The sequence below is a fragment of the Symphalangus syndactylus genome, chromosome 9 (assembly GCF_028878055.3).
Source record: "Symphalangus syndactylus isolate Jambi chromosome 9, NHGRI_mSymSyn1-v2.1_pri, whole genome shotgun sequence".
In the NCBI taxonomy this organism is placed as follows: Eukaryota; Metazoa; Chordata; class Mammalia; order Primates; family Hylobatidae; genus Symphalangus; species Symphalangus syndactylus.
In genome coordinates, this window is record NC_072431.2 from 139,602,771 (window position 1) to 139,621,910 (window position 19,140).

At 39.4% G+C, this 19,140-nt stretch overlaps 1 protein-coding gene across 3 annotated transcripts in view; it reads right to left on the reverse strand.

Moving 5' to 3' along the window:
- Nucleotides 1-19,140, reverse strand: part of DOCK8 (dedicator of cytokinesis 8) — a 241,650-nt gene that overhangs the window by 189,728 nt on the left and 32,782 nt on the right. For 2 of the 3 annotated variants that reach the window (XM_055294375.2, XM_055294377.2), the window contains exon 2: nt 68-170. The exons of the other annotated variant lie outside the window; for it this stretch is intronic. In XM_055294375.2, the coding sequence (XP_055150350.1) occupies nt 68-170 (103 nt within the window). The remainder of the gene's footprint in view (nt 1-67; nt 171-19,140) is intronic. 3 annotated transcript variants of the gene reach the window in all.

Consider the following 19,140-nt stretch of genomic DNA (forward strand, 5'->3'; position numbering starts at 1 on the left):
GCAAACACATACCCTGGGCACTTTTGCACTTGACCAATCGCTAAGTAAACCTGGAACTCATACTCACTAGTTGAAGAGAGGGGAAGCCAGAGGTACTTATGCTCTGTCGATGGTACTGGCCAAGGTTTGGTGGGAGAGTAAACTGTTTCCTTATTTCCGCTGAAGAATACCTTGGATTAAAATAGAAAAATCTAAATGAAATGATTATTTTAAGAAATCATCACAATTTTAGATGCAATCTTTGATATCATGTTATAAAACGCAGGTCTTGGCTGGGTGATGAGCAGAACTGACTAAGATACCCTCAGTGGCCTGTTAGTGGACATTGCAGTTTTTGTCTGATAATACACACCCTTCAGAAGTTCACAGAGGCCGTGATGCCTGAAGTCAGGGTTCTGCCCAATACTGGAAGGATGATGACAGAAGGAGGACTTTCAGGCCCAAGAAAAAGATCCAGGGCATTTGACTCCTTCTCCCCCAGCCATTCAGAGTTTTCTCTATGTGAGGATGTCTGGTCTCTGACTAGAATCCTTTAAATCCTGAGCTGCCATTTTGATCCAGCCATTCTCATTTCAAGCAGCTGAACCCTTTAGGCTGACTGGCTGCTACAACAGAGAACACCAGAGAACTGTTATATGAATACTTCTATCTCCCTGTAGGCACCTTCAATGCTACAGGAATTCCCAGTGATTGTATTTTTTCCAAACTGCTCCTAGTGGAGTGATCCTTTGCATCACCCATGTGGACAATGCTCAGCCAACACTTTAGGGAGCCACACACGTGAGAGGAAGTTGTTCCCCACTGTCTACTCACACCTGCTGGCATGTGACTGCTGGCCAGTGATACCCCAGCTTACAAACAGGTTGACTTCTGAGCACTTATCTGTTAGCCATTTGTTTGGAACTCAGAGCACGTTTTCTCATTACATCATTGTGTTGGTGGTTGGATTCTCAGGCTAGTTCACAAAAGTGTATTTAAACCACAATGAGGCCAAAACATACAATACCAATACCACTACTGAATATAATTAGAAACTAACAGAGATTACTGAGGATCAAATGAGGTCATATATTTTAAACATGCTTTGTATCCAACAAGGGTATATATAAATTTTTAAACCTTATAACTTTAAATGTAATACTTAAATATTGCAAATGAAGCTTACTATGTTTTCTCTGTGAAAACGTGTGCTAGGGCATACTTATTAACTACCCCGCATGATGAGGTTTCCTACCTGGTTCGCTTTGCTCCCGACCTTGGCAATGAGTTACACCTAGAGAGGCAGGAAACTGGGCTTCTGTCCCAACTTTGGCATCTATTCTCCCTCAGGAGCACCCTAGTTTCCTTTCAAGATGCCAACACTCATGCTGTGCACTGTCTAGGCAGAAACACAAATCAAAAGAGTGGGCACATAACTCACGGCAGGACAAGTATCTCTCTTTCCCAGGATTCTGAATGACAAATGGAGAGAAGACTGGGAGAATAAGGCTGAAGCACATTCATCCTAGTGGTGGCCCGTTACAGGATGAGGCAAGGAAGTGTGAAACACCAGAGGAAGCTGTAGCGGTAGGGACAAATTGTGCTCCTTAATTTTCTACAGCATTTTCTTTATTTAATTTTTTAAAAGTATAAGGAAATACTAGGATAGGAAGTAAGTATTCTACCAGCCGTGAGGGAAATGCAGATCAAACCACAATGAGATGCCATTTCACAACCACTAGGCTGGCTATAACAAGAAAGACGGGCAATAACAACTCTTTGCAAGGATGTGGAGAAACTGGAGCATGCATATGCTGTTGGTAGGAATATAAAATGGTGCAGCCATTTTGGAAAGCCATCTGGCGGTTCCTGAAAAATTTAAAGAGAGCTCCCATGTATCCCAGCAACTCTACTCAAAGGTATTTACCCAGGAGAAATGAAAACATACTTCTGGCAGGGTGTGGTGGCTCACACCTGTAATCTCAGCATTTTAGGGGGCTGAGGTGGGCAGAGATCAGTTGAGGTCAGGAGTTCATGACCAGCCTGGCCAACATGGTGAAACCTCATCTCTACTAAAAATACAAAAAAATTAGCCAGATGTGGTGGCATGTGCCTGTAATCCCAGCTACTTGGGAGGCTGAGGCATGAGAATCGCTTGAACCCGAGAGGCGGAGGTCACAGTGAGCTGAGATTGCTCCACTGCACTCCAGCCTGGGCGACGGAGCAAGACTCTGTTGCAAAAAAAAAAAAAAAAAAAAAGACAACCACACTTCCCCACAAAAACTTACACATGAATGTTCATAGCAGCCTTATTCATAAAGGCCAAAAAATGGAAAAAATTCAAATGTCCATCAACTGACGAGTGACTTAACAAAAAGTTGTATATCCACACAATGGAAAACTACTCAGCAATAAAAAGGAAGAGAGTACATATACACACCACAACATAAATGAACCTCGGAAACATTATCCTAAGTGAAATAAGCTAAACCAAAAGACCACATGTTCTATGATTCCTTATATCAAATGCCCAGAATCGCAAAATCTATAGAGACAGGAAGTAGACTTGTGGTCACCTAAGGTTGGGGATATTGTAGAGAAATGGAGAGTGGCTGCTAATGAGTTTGGGGTTTCTGTTTGGAGTAATGAAAATGTTCTGAAATGGATTGTAGTGATGACTGCGAATACATTTAAAATCACTGAACTGTACACATGGGTGAATTTTGTAGTATATAAATTATATCTAAATAGATAGAGATAGATAGGTGTATGTGTAAATATTCTACAGAGACAAAAGTGAAGGCAAAAAATTAGTGTGACAACTAGGAATGAAAGGATAACCTCAGATTTTGTCTCCAAGTGCTTGATAGACTGATTTTAATTATAAGTTGGACAGTCACCAATTTTTAAAAAATCAGCAGATTAGACTACTGTCCAAAACAAAAGGTCTGTATTGCATGAGCAACAATGTCTCTTGTGTTTGGCGCCATAGGACTCAAACCAACACTGCAATCATTTATTTGCTTACTTGAAACGAGGATCGTAAGCCATGGAGGGCCAACACAACCAAGCCAAAGCCCTTTTCTGTGATCAAGCTGACCTTTTTACAGATAAGACTGACTTCCCCTGAGACTGCTGCCTCCAGGTCTTCCCTCAAGAGCTCTCAAATAACATGTCTTAGTTTCACGGCCATTCTGAAACTTGTCCTATTATAGACCAGAGTGGTCTATCTGAAATAAGAATATCTGAAAATGTTCAGGAAGGAAAGTGGCACTGTGAGAGGATCAAAGAGGCAGGAAGGACAGGGTCTTGCTTTCATTTTGAAGCAAGATCTGTTGTCCTATGTCAAAACTCTAGTATTTTTGTCATCATGAAATCAGAATATTCCTGTTCTCTAGCCCTTCTTAAAGGGTCAACTGGTATTTCTGTTCCAGTCCTCCATATACAAGTTTCCTAATTCAGAACTATACAACTAGTCTTCTTCCTTGACACTTTGAGCCTAACCCAATACCTAATAGCACTCCTATTTTCTCTCCCTACAGAATCAATTATACAGAAGGCAATTAAACCTGTCACTTCAAAACTGTCAAATATGAACGAATGGTTTGTCCTTAAAATGAAAATAGTGAATCATTCCACGTGGAAAAGAATTGCTTCATATCATTTGAAGAACTTTAAAATAAAATATCTCTAGTGAGGCCCTACATACATATTAAGCTAGCACAGATAGGCTGGAATGATAAAATTTCATGTTGGTCAAGCTGTGGGAAAACCAGCATGCCTCACACCCCTGGTGGGGTTGTATATTGGCTCTGTGTGTCTGGAAAGTAATACCGTAATATGCAACCAGAACTATAAAACTGCTGTTACTCTTTTATCTAACTATCTCGCTTTGGGAAATACACACCATGGAATTCATACAAACAAAAATATAATTTTGAGCAGAAATGAACATAAGAACTCTGTATATGATAGCATGATAGCAAATAATTGGAAATAACCAAAGCATCCCACATTGGAAAGAACACTGAACAAATAATAGTATAAAATATATGGGATATCATTTTTCCATTTAAAATGTCATAAATTAGGTTGACCCATGGATACCTGCATACGAAGTAAGCTACAGTAAAAAATAGTATGAGCAACTAAATACAAACACACAACAATATAACAATATACGTGCAAATATACTACAAGTATCAGAAATCCTTTCCATAGTCACAAAGTAGTTTAATAACTACCTCATTCAGGTCTGTCTCCTGTGAAGTTATGTAAGTTCATAATTTAAAAAAAAATCCATATGGCTGGGCACAGTGGCTCACGTCTGTAATCCCAACACTTTGGGAGGCCAAAGCAGGTGGATCACTTGAGCTCAGGAGTTCGAGACCAGCCTGGGCAACATGGTGAAACCCAGTCCCTACAAAAAATACAAAAATTAGTATGGTATGGTGGTGTGTGCCTGTAGTCCCAGCTACTCGGGGGCCTGAGGTGGGAGGATTGCTTGAGCCTGGGAGGTTGAGGCTACAGTGAACTGTGTTCATGCCTGCTGCACTCCAGCTTGGGTGACAAAGTGAGACCCTGTCTCAAAACAAAAACAAAAAGAAAAACAAACAAACAAATTGCATATATATAAAATAGTGTGCAGACACAGCATACTACCTGGGATGTTCAAAAGTTATGTAAATGTCAGCTATTAAGTTTCCTAATATGGAACTTCAGTCCCAAAAGAACATATAGCACCCCAATGTCCAAATCAACCTTCTTCATCTCTACCCTGGTCCTAGTGAAGGGGGACATGTGTCTCCACAAAAAGGAACACAGCCCAAGCAGGTGTTTGCAGAGGTTCCGTTTCCAGCAGGCACTGTGTGTGGGTTTTATTTTCCTCTACATTTGATTCTCAGACCAAATTTGACATGTCCAAGATAAGTTTCATGATGTTAGATTTATATCATGGTAATATTTCCTTAATGAGCTAAGATACCCTTCTTCTAGGGAACTCAAAATAGTTTATAAACATTATCTTCTTTATTTTCCCAGAAGGGAGCCTTGGGATTTATTTAAAATGTCAATACCCATTGCGATTAAGGAGTCAGAATGGTGGTGATGGATTGGTGGTAAGGAGTGGGTAAACAAGCTCTATGTATTTTTCAGATCAGCAGATAATTATGATATACAATTGGGACTACAAACCGCAACTAATCATAGAGTAGAGCTTGCAAAGTGTGGCTGCTGGATCATTTCCATTAAGTCAACAGCTACTTAGATAAAAATTCAAATTCCTGGATCCACCCCAGTCCTGTATTAGCATCTTTTGTGGTATGGCCTGGAAAACTGTATTTTAAGTCTGCAATTCCACGTGATTTTTATGTCCAATAAAGCATAAGATTCACTGATAGTGCAAGACTGTGAAGGAATGGTTGGTTCATTCATTCATTCATTCATTCCACATTGAGAACACACAAATTGCTGGGCTCTCTGTTGCTGCTCCTGGGAAGCCTGATCCAGTGGGTAGGTGGGAGGAGGGCAGATGAATAATTTAATACTTATAATATAATATGGTAAGTATTCTATTACAGGAATATGCACAGTTCCTTGTGAGCAAAGAGGAAGGAGTTACTAATTCTGCCTAGGAAAGTTTAGGGAGCTTTTAAAACAAGATTTCTGAGCCAGATTTTGAGAAAAAAATTAGTAAAAGAAGCTTTGATGGAGAAGACAATGCACTTTAAACTTTTAAATCATTTCATGATATGTAGACATCAGTTTTTCTCATTCTCACTTTCAGTATTTTAAACATCATGCTGCCTCATTTCTTTATAAAATATGTGTCTAGAAGAATAAAAGAAAAGAATGAAAACTCGTTGACAGAGTCCTGAGTTTTGCCATTTGCCATTTGCTTGAGTTTAAGCACATTAGTTGCCAAGGTGGGTCTTAGTTTCATTGTATGTAAACCAAAGGGGCTGGGCTGTATAGTCCTGAGCATCTTTCCAGCTCTAACAGGCGAAGATGCACAAGAATCTCCAAGCAGATCAATCAGCACCACGAGCTACTCCAGCAGCTGTACTAGGAAACCAAACAGCCCTGGAAGGCTTCTCCCTGGCTTTCGACCCTCAAGGAAAATTCTTTCATTATCTGCTGGTATGGCCGGCAGCCAAAATGGCTGGATGGATTTTAAAACTGATTTAAGGAAAAAAACTTTGTCCATAAGCATTGAAAGAGGTTTGGGTCTCGAGGTTTTCCTGAATCTGACATGTTTTAAGCAATAGTGAAAGGGGTGGGGTAAAGAAAAGCAAATATATAATTCACTCTTGGTAACAAACGACTGTAAAACACTCCACGAATACAGTGTAAAGTACAAAGCTAGTAATAAGTATTAATTACAGACATTTGTGGGTGTACATGTGGATGCAACCACAACATACAGTATAATTAAACCTTGCAAAATAGCCATTGTTTCAGGACTAGAAATGATTTACATCAAATAAGCAGTGAAAGGTTGTTACACACCCCTGTCCCCAAACTTCCTAAGTTACAAGGTTAGGGCAGAGTAGTATTTTTTAAAAATCAAGGTTTAGGCCAGGCACGGTGGCTCAAGCCTGTAATCCCAGCACTTTGGGAGGCCAAGGTGGGTGGATCACCTGAGGTCAGGAGTTGAAGACCAGCCTGGCCAACACGGTGAAACCCCGTCTCTACTAAAAATACGAAAATTAGCCTGGCATGGTGGCAGGTGCCTGTAATCCCAGCTACTCAGGAGACTGAGGCAGGAGAATCACTTGAACCTGGGAAGTGGAGGTTGCAGTGAGCTGAGATCATGCTATTGCATTCCAGCCTGGGGGACAAGAGCGAGACTTTGTCTCAAAATAAATAAACAAAAATCAAGGTTTAAAAATTTGTTGCATGTAGAAAAACTGACTTTGAATGATGTAGCTATCAAAAGGTTAGATCACCGTGCATTGCATGGATAAGGTCTGAAAACACACATCTAGCTCAAGAGTGAGTAGTTCCTGGAGTTGACCACATAAAAGAAATCTAAGGCTTTTTCTGAGATGCATTCTTGGATGCTTTTAGTAAAGTGCACTTTTAAAAGTCTACAAAATGAATTTCTGTAGCAAACTTTATATATCTATATATCTATACATACATCTTCTATCTCTAGCCATAACTGTATCTCTATACAGTCATATACATATATGCATACATATTTTCAGCCATAAATTCTAGAATAAATTCCTTGTAAGTTCTTCAGCCTGTGGCCTCCCAATGGATGATTTCAGGTTTTATTGTTTCTCATATTTTCTATCTCTTCTCATAAACAGACAAGCCATAACTGTACAACTTCCATAAAACAGATTCAACAGGTGGAAACATGACTACAAAGAAAAGTTTTCCCCTTATTAGGAAGGCATGGAACTTATGTTTCTTCCTCACAGGGAAGTCCCAAATCCCTTTCACTTAGAAAACTCCTCTGAAGACAGTAGAATATTTATTAGATGACTTAGTGTTTGAGGGTTCCAGCAGCAAGACTAGAGAAGGATTTCTCAACGTCTTCAGAGACATCTCCTCTCCCCAGCCTTTATATATCATCATGTAAGTTTCCTTCTTGATATAATCACCATCTACTGATGAAGCAGCATAATCACCTAAGAGAACACCTGCAACCATTTAGTTTCTCGTGTTTAAAGAAAAGAGAGTCTTTGCAGAAAAGTGTGTTGAGTCATAAAGTAACAGATGTAACCTATGTCAGCTGGATCCCAAAGGAGGAGGAGAGATGAAACTGGAGCAGAAGTAGTATTTAAAGAAATATTGTCTGACAAAAATACCAGACGCAGCTTCATAAAGCTCTTTAAATGCCCATCAGAATCAATACAGAGGAAATCAAACCTAGACACATCATAGTAAAACTATTGAAAGTCAAAGAGAAAAATCTTTAAAACATCCAGGGAAAAGACACATTATCTTCAAAGTGTAATAATGCAACCAACAATTAACTTCTCAATTGAAAAAGTGAAATCCACAAACCAATGCAATGACATCTTCGAAGTGCTGAAATAAAATAACTAACAATCTGGAATTTCTACCTAGTGAAAATATCCTTCATAAATAATGAAGGAAAAAATATTTTACCAGATAAACAAAAATGGAGGAATTTATTACCAGCAGAACCATACTAACATAAATAGTAAAGAGGGTTTTTGAGGCAGAAGAAAAGCAATCCCAAAGGGAAACACAGAAGTGCTGAAAGCATTGAAATACACCAAAAGAGTAAACATAAGTAAATCTAAATGACAGTGACTGTACAATATAAATATAATAATGGTAATAATGTGAAGTTTAAAATATACATAGAATTAAAACATCAATGATACACAAAAGGTATGACGGGTAAACGGATTTCATGTGTTTTAAAGCCCATATTATATCATCTGGGAAATGGTAAAAGTACTAATTAATACTAGGATTCTAATAAGTCAAACATGTATTGTTGTAATGTCTACAGCAACAAGAAACAAGTGGGCAAAACAGAAAAAAACCCACAGTAGGATTGAACATTTATACCCAAATATATCAGTGTTTTTTTTTTCTTTTGAGACGGAGTCTCCCTCTGTTGCCCAGGCTGGAGTGCAGTGGTGCAATCCCGGCTCACTGCAACCTCTGCCTCCTGGGTTTAAGCAATTCTCCTGCCTCAGCCTCCTGAGTAGCTGACACTACAGGCACCTGCCACCACGCCCGGCTCATTTTTGTATTTTTAGTAGAGACGGGGTTTCACCATGTTGGCTAGGCTGGTCTTCAACTCCTGACCTCAGGCGATCTGCCCTCCTCGGCCTCCCAAAGTGCTGGGATTACAGGCATGAGCCACTGCGCCCGGCCTATATCAGTTATTAAATGTAAACAGATTAAATTCTCTAAAAGACAAAGGTCATCAGACTACATTTTAAAAAATTGTTACTTATAAGAAGCACATTTTACTTTTAAAAACAGATTGAGTATAATTAGCTGGCAATAAACTGCACATATTTTAAGTATACAATTTGATAAGCTTTGACATATGCATAGACCCATGAAACCATTACTACAATAAAAAAGTTTCTTCATGCCCCGTCTTAATTTTTACCCTCCTTCTCCTGGTAACTACTAATAAGCTTTCTGTCACTGTGGATTATTTGCATTTTCTAGAGTTTTATATAAATGGAATCATAAAATATATATCTTTTTTTGGTCTGGCTTCTTTCAACAGAATTATTTTGCAATCCATCTATATTGCACTGTGTATTAGTAGTTTACTCCCTCTTATTATAGAGGAGTATTCCATTGTATGGATATAACACAGTTTTTTTTTTAATCCATTCATCTATGGACATTTGAGTTGTTTTCAGTTTTTAGCTATTACAAATAAAGTTGCTATAAATATTTGTGTTCAAATCTTTATATGGATATATTCTTTCATTCCTCTTGGGTAAATGACCAGTTAAAGTGTTTCACAATGTGGTTGTATACTCCCATAATCAGTGTTCCAGTTTTTCCATATGTTCAACAATACTTCCTGTTGTTAGTATTTTTAATTTTAGCCATTATACTAGATATGTTGTATGTGGTGGTATCTCATTGTGTTTTTAATTTGCATTTCCCTAATGACTAATGATGCTAAGCAAGTTTTCATGAAGAGACACACTTTATTTATTTATATTTAACTTTTATTTTAGGTTTAGGGTTACATATACATGTTTGTAAAATAGGTAGATTGTGGTGTCCTTTCTTTTTCTTTCTTTCTTTCTTTCTTTCTTTCTTTCTTTCTTTCTTTCTTTCTTTTTTTCTCTCTTTCTTTCTTTTTCTTTCTTTCGACACACTTTAAATATAAGGACATAAAAAGACTGAAAGTGAAAGAATTTAGAAAGTTATGAAACCTAGCCAAAAGAAAGCTGAGGTAGCTATAGTACTATTAGACAAAATGGACTTTAAGAAGTATTACTGAAGAGAGACATTTCCTAAATAATCAAAGGGCAATCCACCAGGAAGACACAACAATTCTAAATATGTAAGTACCAAGTAATATAGGCTCAAAATACATAAAGCAAGAACGGCAAAAGTAAGAGGAAAAATATTACATCCACAACTACAGTAAAAGTTTCAAACATACTTCTGTTCTATCATGCAGATAAAAAAAACCCAGAGACACACAGAACTTGAACATGATAAACAGACTTGTGCTAATTGACATATACAGAAAACACTATGTGTAACTTCAGAGTACACATTCTTCTTGCACACATTAAACATCTACATATTGACCATATCCCTGACCATAAAACAAACCTCAACAAATCGCAAAGGTCCAGAAATCATATAGAGTAGCTAGTCTGATGCCATGTAGAACTAAACCAGAAACCAACAAAAACATACTAGCTCTAAAACATCTAAATATTTGATTGTTTTTTCAAATGACTTAATTTTAAGCATATTTTTCTTTCCATTTATGTGCCTGGGCTATGTAAGTAGATTTTAAAAAATTATATAAAAATCAAAAAGAAAATAGCCAGAGAATAAAACTACATGAAATATTTAGACATAGTTATATAAGCTATTCTATTTTTGAGTATGTAATATATTTTGCAATTTTAAATATAAAAAGTATAAAAAAGCACATTGTAAAATGTCTCCCTCCTACTCTTGTCTGCCAGGTACCCCGTTCCCTCTGAATAGACAATCTGGGTAATAATTTCTTTTTTTTTTTTTTTTTTGAGACGGAGTCTCGCTGTCTCGCCCAGGCTGGAGTGCGGTGGCGCAATCTCCGCTCACTACAAGCTCCGCCTCCCGGGGTAATAATTTCTTGTGTTTCCTTCTGTGCATATAGAGTTTATAAGCAAATACGTGTATACATTTTTTCCCGCATTTTTATTTACAAAAATGGGAATACAGTACTTGAGAGTCATCTATGTTGCAGTGTTCACCCATTGTTCATTCCTTTTTATTATGGAGGAGTATTCCACTGTATGAATACCACAATTTGCTTATCTGTTTGCTGGTGATCTTCATTTTGCTTTATTCACTTAACAGACAAATACATAATAATTCTCTCATTCTTTTTTTGCAGCTGCATAGGTATTCTACTATATAACTGGGCAATAATTTCTTAACTAGTCTCCTTCATTCATTTCTGTTGTTTCTAGTTTTCTGCCAGCATAAAAAATGTTCAGAAAACTGTACATATGAATTCATACATGTATAAATATATCTGTGGAATAAAGTCCTAGAATTGGAATTGTTGGGTGAAAATGTTTGTGTATTAGTCCTTCAGATTATTTTACCAATTAACACTCTAAGCAGTGATATAAAGAAAGTGTACAAAATACTTTCCACAATTTTAAGGAGTTATTGAATTAACTGGCTATTCTGCCCACTGTTATCTGTAACTATCCTGAAGAACCGAGAATCCATTTATTTGTTAAGCAAAACCAACAGTTGCATTGAGGGGTTCTTTTCTTAACTTTATGGGAAGGAAGTGGCTGTCTAGTAAAGTTAATCCCTTTGTTTACAGGGTAACTGTAAGACTCAAGACAGTATGGTTACCTTCTGGTGGGCTGAAAATTTCATTTGGGCATACTAAGTTTGAGGTTCTCATGAGGACTCCAAGTGGATGTCAAGTTGACAGTTGGATAAACAGGTCTGGAACAGAAACAAAGTCCCCGTTGCAGATGTGAATTTGGCCAGGCTTGAGAGAGCAGGGCTGAGAGGTCCACACCTCCCCACCCGTGGTTTCTTGCCCATGTCCCTAGCAACCCATATCTAGTTTACCAGAATGACTATATGTGGTGCCAACAATGGTGTGGTTATAATCTGTGGTCTGGGAACAAAGCCACATAGCCTGGCTAAACAACTAAACCAATCTCTCTCACTCTGAGCACCAATGGTCATTCCTTTGTTTTGGCTTTCACATGTCTTTGATGAGTCTAATCTTTGAGGAAAACACAGATAACAAAAGCTCTCAACAAGCTGGTCAGAGAAGATCTTGAAAGCAGCTCCTGGGACCACCAAACAATTTGTGGAATGAAATTTTGCCAAATGCATAGACTAGAAATAGGTATACTTCTGGCCATTAAGAAGAACTTTCTGATTATTAGGATTGCAGAAGGTCGACTCATTTTTTGTGTGTGAAAACAGAAAATGATGCCACTATTTACTGAGTGCTTATATTACACAGGGTTCTGGGCTGAGCACTTGATAAGCACTTCATTGAATCCACACAGCAATGCTATGAACCAGGTTTATCATCCCTATTTAACAAATGCAAAACTCAGGGCTGGAAATGTCTGGAGGATTTGAACCCAAGACTATCTGACTCCAGAGAACATTCTTTTAGTTACTATGCTTATTATATGAGTATAAGCTTAAAAATGTATTTAAATCTAAGTATATCATTTGAAAACCTTCCATGTTTTTAAATAGTTACTTAAAAACTAGAAGGAAACACTACTATTCACAGTTATGTTAGAGAGGTAGGAAAATAGAATTTTTTTTTCTTTTTTGAGACAGGGTCTTGGTCTGTCACCCAGGGTGGGTGCAGTGGCGAGATCACAGCTGACTGCAGCCTCAAACTCCAGGACTTATGAGATCCTCCTACCTCAGTCCCCTGAGAGTACCCAGGACTACAGGCATGCACCACCATGCCTGATTTTTAATTTTATGTCGAGATGAGTCATGCTATGTTGTCCAAGCTGGTCTCAAATTCCTGGATGCAGGTGATCCTCCCGCCTCAGCCTCCCAAATTGCTGGGATTATAGGCATGAACCACCACACTCAACCTAGAGTTGTTTTTTTTTTTCTTTTTCTAAAATGTTTGTGCTGTGGTTGCCATAGATTTATGACAGAAATTGTAAACACACACACACACAACTTTTTAAACTATTATGAAACTATCTTAAGAGTCTCTTCAGGGCCAGGTATGGTGGCTCACGCACGTAATCCCAGCACTTTGGGAGGCCAAGGCGGGCAGATCACCTGAGGTCAGGAGTTCGAGGCCAGCCTGGCCAACATGGTGAAACCCCATCTCTACTAAAAATACAAAAATTATCCAGGCATGGTGGCACATGTCTGTAATCCCAGATACTTGGGAGGCTGAGGCAGGAGAATTGCTTGAACCCGGGAGTCAGAGGTTGCAGTATGCCGAGATCATGACACTGTACTCCAGCCTGGGCGACAGAGCAAGACTCCATCTCAAAAAAAAAAAAAAAATAGAGTCTCTTCAGGGCTCCTTTCATCATTAACATGTTATTTCTAAGTCTCCTGGAATTTCAAAATAAAACTGTATTCTCAGCGTACTTCGAGCTCTTGCACCCACTTCCTCCTCTACCTGGATTCAATTAAACTCAACACACATTGTTGGATGCTGTTGATTAAAAACACCTCATTTCTCCGCTCTGATTTGTGATTTATCTAAGTTATTTGCCCCAGCATAGCCAGCTCCTTGGCCAATTTAGAGGCCACATGCTGTATATTCATGAAAGGGCCTATAATGGTGCTATTTATTTTCAGACGTGCTGGCCAAGGCAGTGAATTAGCAGCATGTCTGTGTGACTTAGTGAGGTGGCTTCAGTAAAGACATGGAGAGCCTTCCAGCCTCTGCTATTCAAGCTGATTGCAGTTGTGAAATACACATGCCTTTGCTATAAGGGGAAATGGAGCAGTTCTAACTTCCTCCTTTTTTGAGAGTTTGCTTTGTTAAACTATGGAACTTATGGAGGTGGCTGAGAGAGAAAGTTTTTGTTTGCCCTTGAACACTGCTTCAACCTGTGGGGGACAACTGAACAAAGCTAAGGACCATTAGGTAATTGTTGTTGTATCTTCATGCACACCCTCTATTGCAGTGGTTCTCAAAATGTGGTCCTGGGACCAGCAACATCAACATCCCCTGGCCAAGCTAGAAATGCAGACTATCAGGACTCCGCCAGACCTACTGAATCCTAAACTCTGAGGATGGGCCCAGCTATCTGTGTTTTTTTTCTTTTTTTTTTTTTTTTTTTTGAGACGGAGTCTTGCTCTGTCCCCCAGGCTGGAGTGCAGTGGCGCAATCCCGGCTCACTGCAAGCTCCGCCTCCTGGGTTCACGCCATTCTCCTGCCTCAGCCTCCCGAGTAGCTGGGACTACAGGCGTCCGCCACCACGCCCGGCTAATTTTTTTTTTTTTGTATTTTTAGTAGAGACGGGGTTACACCGTGTTAGCCAGGATGGTCTCGATCTTCTGACCTTGTGATCCGCCCGCCTCGGCCTCCCAAAGTGCTGGGATTACAAGCTTGAGCCACCACGCCCGGCCTATCTGTGTTTTAACAAGCCCTCCTGGCTGGGTGTGGTGGCTCATGCCTGTAATCCCAGAGCTTTAGGAGGCCGAGGTGGGCGGATCATGAGGTCAAGGGATCAAGACCATCATCCTGGCCAACATGGTGAAACCCTGTCTCTACTAAAAATACAAAAATTAGCTGGGCATGGCGGCACATGCCTGTAATCCCAGCTACTCAGGAGGCTGAGGCAGGAGAATCGCTTGAACCTGGAAGGCTGAGGTTGCAGTGAGCCGAGATCACGCCACTGCACTCCAGCCTAGAGACAGAGCGAGACTCCGTCTCAAAAAACAAAAACAAAAACAAACAAACAACAACAACAAACAAAAAACAAGCCCTCCAGATGATTCTGATGCAGGCTTACATTTGGGAACCACTGGTTTATTGCTAGCAGACAAATTCCAGCTCTACCTGCCAGCCTTCCCTTGCCCTTTCGCCATTCTCCCTCAGTGACATAGGACTGTAATCACCCTTGCTCAGTCTAAGTAACTCTGACTATCTAGTTAATTTGAAAATCAAGATTCTAACAGACATCCGTTTAATGATACCTACTTCCTATCTAGCCAAATTTAACTAAGATATCCTACTTCGTACAAATAGTTAATGTGCCCTCAAATAATCACTTCCTCCATTCCCTTCTTCCCCAGTCCCAAACCATCTCCATCTTTTCTCAAAATTTATTTTTGTTTGGAGGATGGAAACAATGCTGCTTAAACCAAAGAAACTGCACTGTTCCAAAGTTATGAAGCTATTAATTGTTGACTGTTATTTACTTTGAGAAAAAGCTCTGATGTGGGAGGTGGAATCAGTGCCTGGAAGGGTGAATATTTGGAGAAGGAGAGTAGGCTCAGGAAAGTTGTAGAATGACAAGAATCTCTTAGTTGAGAACAGTAGAAAGATGAGACATAGACCAGATGTCTGACATTGATTTATTCTTTCAAGTATTTATCGAGTGTGCACTTGCTCAAAGTTCTGGGGATACTGCAATGAGGAAAGCAGACAAAAGCCTCTGCCCTCATGAAGTTACTATTCTGATGTGCACTGAAGCCTGAGCTTCTGCCACATTCTTTTGTATTGAGACTGCCCTATCCAGTGATCCTTTCAGCTCAGGGTGTTTTATCACTATAGGTAACTGAGACAAGAAAAATATATGGTGCCTCTATAGGAGGGGAGGAGATGACCAGAATGAGGGAAAAATTCTTCACAAGGAAAAGTACCCAGACAGACCCCACCCCAGCTAACCAAATTTAGTTATTCACAGAGCAAAGGAAATCTCTCTGAGGCTTCTAAATTTGACATCTTTATGGGTTCCAGGAATCATGCACATTCAATAAAGCCAAATTTATCCTCGTAACAGCTCACTCGTGGGATAAGTACTACCCTCATTTTATAGAAAAGGAAGCTGAAGCAGAAAAGAATTGGGTACTGGATCAAGTTCTGAAGCAGAGCCTGTTCCGACCTAAGAACCAAGTCTGCCTCTTGCAGGATTTTCTTGCCTGTGTTGGCATACTGATGCTCACTTAGCTCTAGCACTGAGCCTTTTCCAGAAGTAAGGCCCAGTCTTCAGCCAACATTCTCCAGGAAGCCACCATGTCCTTTATTGTTCTGCAAATATTCCTTCCTGCAGGGCTCAGAAAGAGCCTCGTTCTTGTGATCTATCCACTATTTCCCGTATGAATCCTAATACTGTATCCTTAATAAAACTTCTATCTAGATATAAAATAAGTTCCCTTACTCTTCCCTTACCAAAGAGTTGGTCATGTCAGTCCGATAGATGCAGAAGTAATAATCTCTTAAATCACTTCTTAACAAATGAGACTACATTCTGTGCACTAAACAGTTATTCAAGATGACAACAATTAGGATATTTGTTTTGGTGAAATCGTATGGCCTGAGTTACGGATCAAGCAGGTATTTTAAATCAAGAAGCCTGAATAAAAACACCAACCCTTCTCATTTTGAGGGGAACAGGTATTTTTCTCTATGTGCAATATTAAAATAATACTGTGTTTGTTGTATAAAATATAGCAAAATTTACATCAATGAGTATAAATTATTCTTCATATGAAGAAATGATAAGAGACTAGAGGACACGTATGGTAAAGTTATTTGAGCTGGTGTTTTTTTTTTTTTTTTTTGAGATGGGGTCTTGCTCTATCCCCCAGGCTGGAGTACAGTGGCGCGATCTCGGCTCACTGCAACCTCCACCTCCCAGGTTCAAGTGATTCTCCTGCCTTAGCCTCTCGAGTAGCTGGGACAACAGGCACGCGCCACCACGCCTGGCTGATTTTTGTATTTTTAGTAGAGATGGGGTTTCACCATGTTGGCCAGGCTGGTCTCAAACTCCTGACCTCAGGTGATCCGCCTGCCTCGGCCTCCTGAAGTGCTGGGATTACAGGCATGAGCCACCGCACTCGGCCTGTTATTTGGACTTTTTAAAAGAGACATGGCAAATGTGAATATTATTATGTATGGAAATTTATTTCCTTCTGCATTAACTGGTGATTTCTTTCTTATTACCTGTCTTAAACTCAAAACAGTCAGAAGAGTCTCAGGATCATTATAAGGACGATCTAAAGACATTCTGTTTAGATGCCTAGAAAATTACTCAAGATATTATAATTGGGCACATATATGAAAACCTTTCCTTTTATATATTGAGACTGTTCTCTTTTTTTCTTTTTCTTTTTTTAGCGAACTTAAATACAAAACCTTCTGATATTCAAGCTAATGCTGTAACAACAAAGTTAACTTGAGCAAACTTTGAACAACTCCTTTGCAGGCCCTGTTCTGGAATCCTCCCAGTGGTGACCCTCAAACTTTAGCGTACAAAAATAAGAATCCGCTAAGGAACTGATCAACCATGCAGGTTTCGGAGCGCCACCCTCCTGAGCTTCTGATTCATTGGTTTGAGCACAGCTAGAATCTGCATTTTAACAACCCCAAGGGTTCAGATGTAGTCCACCTAAGGACACTTTGAGACAAGCAACAACTGCCTTGTGAACTTCGAGCCAATGGAAAACCCGACCGAGAAACCTGTCTCATCATTAAACCAACTTTATAATCTCAAGTCTTGATGCATACTTGGTGCTCACTCAAATGGAAGTAGAAGGAGAATGTGAGTCAATGTGGTTCTATCTGCAATTTTCCACTTCCACCTGCAGGGAAATGATTTATCCACAATGCAGGAAGGTCAAGGTTCCCAGGATAGCATAAGTCAACATTTTCCTTCTTACTACTATTTAAACAAGTTTTTCAAGGCACCTTAGATTAAAAAAGTTAACAAAGAGGAAAGAGAAAGGAGGAAAGACGGAAGAGAAGGATTTTTACAGGGAAAATAAAAGAAAGGTAATCTTGCTAAAGTAAGTAGGATGAACTGGACTATACCTGCTGAATAATTATAGGGTATGCTTCAGAGGGCACATACTCAGCTAAGCCAGACACACTGGCCAGTAATGAGATAGCAAGAGTTGGGAATTATTCATTTTCTGGTCTCATATTATCTGCAGAGTCCATGAGGGTTTAGAAGGATGGTCTTTTTCAGAAATCTTAATCTGTAACAAATGAAGGAATGGAATTGCATCTCAGTGAGATCTTGCTGTCCCGATTATTCTTCAGCCACCTGTATGCCTACCATGGGGTTGCAAATTCTGCCCTGGGTCTGGTTATTGCATTAAGAATATATCTTACTGTCGATATCAGGGTTCCTATTAAACTGTTCTCTTATGCAGTTCCCAAATATTAGACACATAAGGAAAAGTGCTTTCCTAAAAATGCTTTACTTTTTACCTTCAACAAGGGAACAACGGTTAGCTTTGACTTTCAACAGTTTTAGAATACTTTGCATTTTAAAAGCTTCTTGCATTTGAACACATCTCAAAATCTTGGCCTCACTCTCTTTTCTCAATGCATAAGGGTGGTTATGATCCCTGGAGGTTTTCAAATGCTTTTATACCAGGTGACTGTGCATTAAACAAGCTAAGGTGAAGTTGATCCATGATAATTAACAGGAATAAGATTTTAGGAAAAAAATCCTAAAACCTGTTTCTTAAATGAAGCCATCAATCATGGCAGAGGAGCCACATGTTGGGCACAAAGCCAACACCCACACGGCTCTTTCTGGGACAAGGCTTTTGGTCAAGGGCAAGGTATTCCCCACAAGAAGAGAGCTGAACATGTCTCCAGTTTTGCTAGTGTCTTATATTAGCATAACTTTTAGTCTTATGGAGGCAAACCTTCCCTGTTCCAGAGCCTTACTTCCAATGAAGTAGGCAAGGCAACAAACACTCAAAGAAGTTAAGGGACTGGTAAAGCCTAACAAATCTTGCAAGTGATAGAGGTGGAATGAGAACTGAGTTTATGCTCAGGAAAGTAGACTGTGGTCTTTTTTCCTAAAGAAAGTTGCCTTGAATAGGTACAATGGACAGTAGGTCACCATTTAAAGATGAAAGAAATCCCTGACCAATCATAACTTGCTATGCTTGTAATTCCTACCACCTTAAAGCACATAGGAAGTGTTTAGTTGGATGGAAAGATCAGTTACTTGGGAGAATAACGTACAAACTAAACCTTAGTACAGTGTCATATTCCTACATCAGACTAATCCATATCCACCTAATTTCATACAGGGACACAGAGGAAGTGAAGCCCAGACCACCCTGTAGATGCATAGGAAGCTGAGGAAGATAATGGGTCCCAAAAAAGCAATGGTGGGAATTGGGGTCCAGTCCTTTTCCAGGAGGGATGAAGTGTAAAAAGAATATTAATAAAATTAGGTGTTCAAATCTAGTTTCTGAAAAAACATTTTGAATCAAACCTCTGTCCCAAGGACAGAA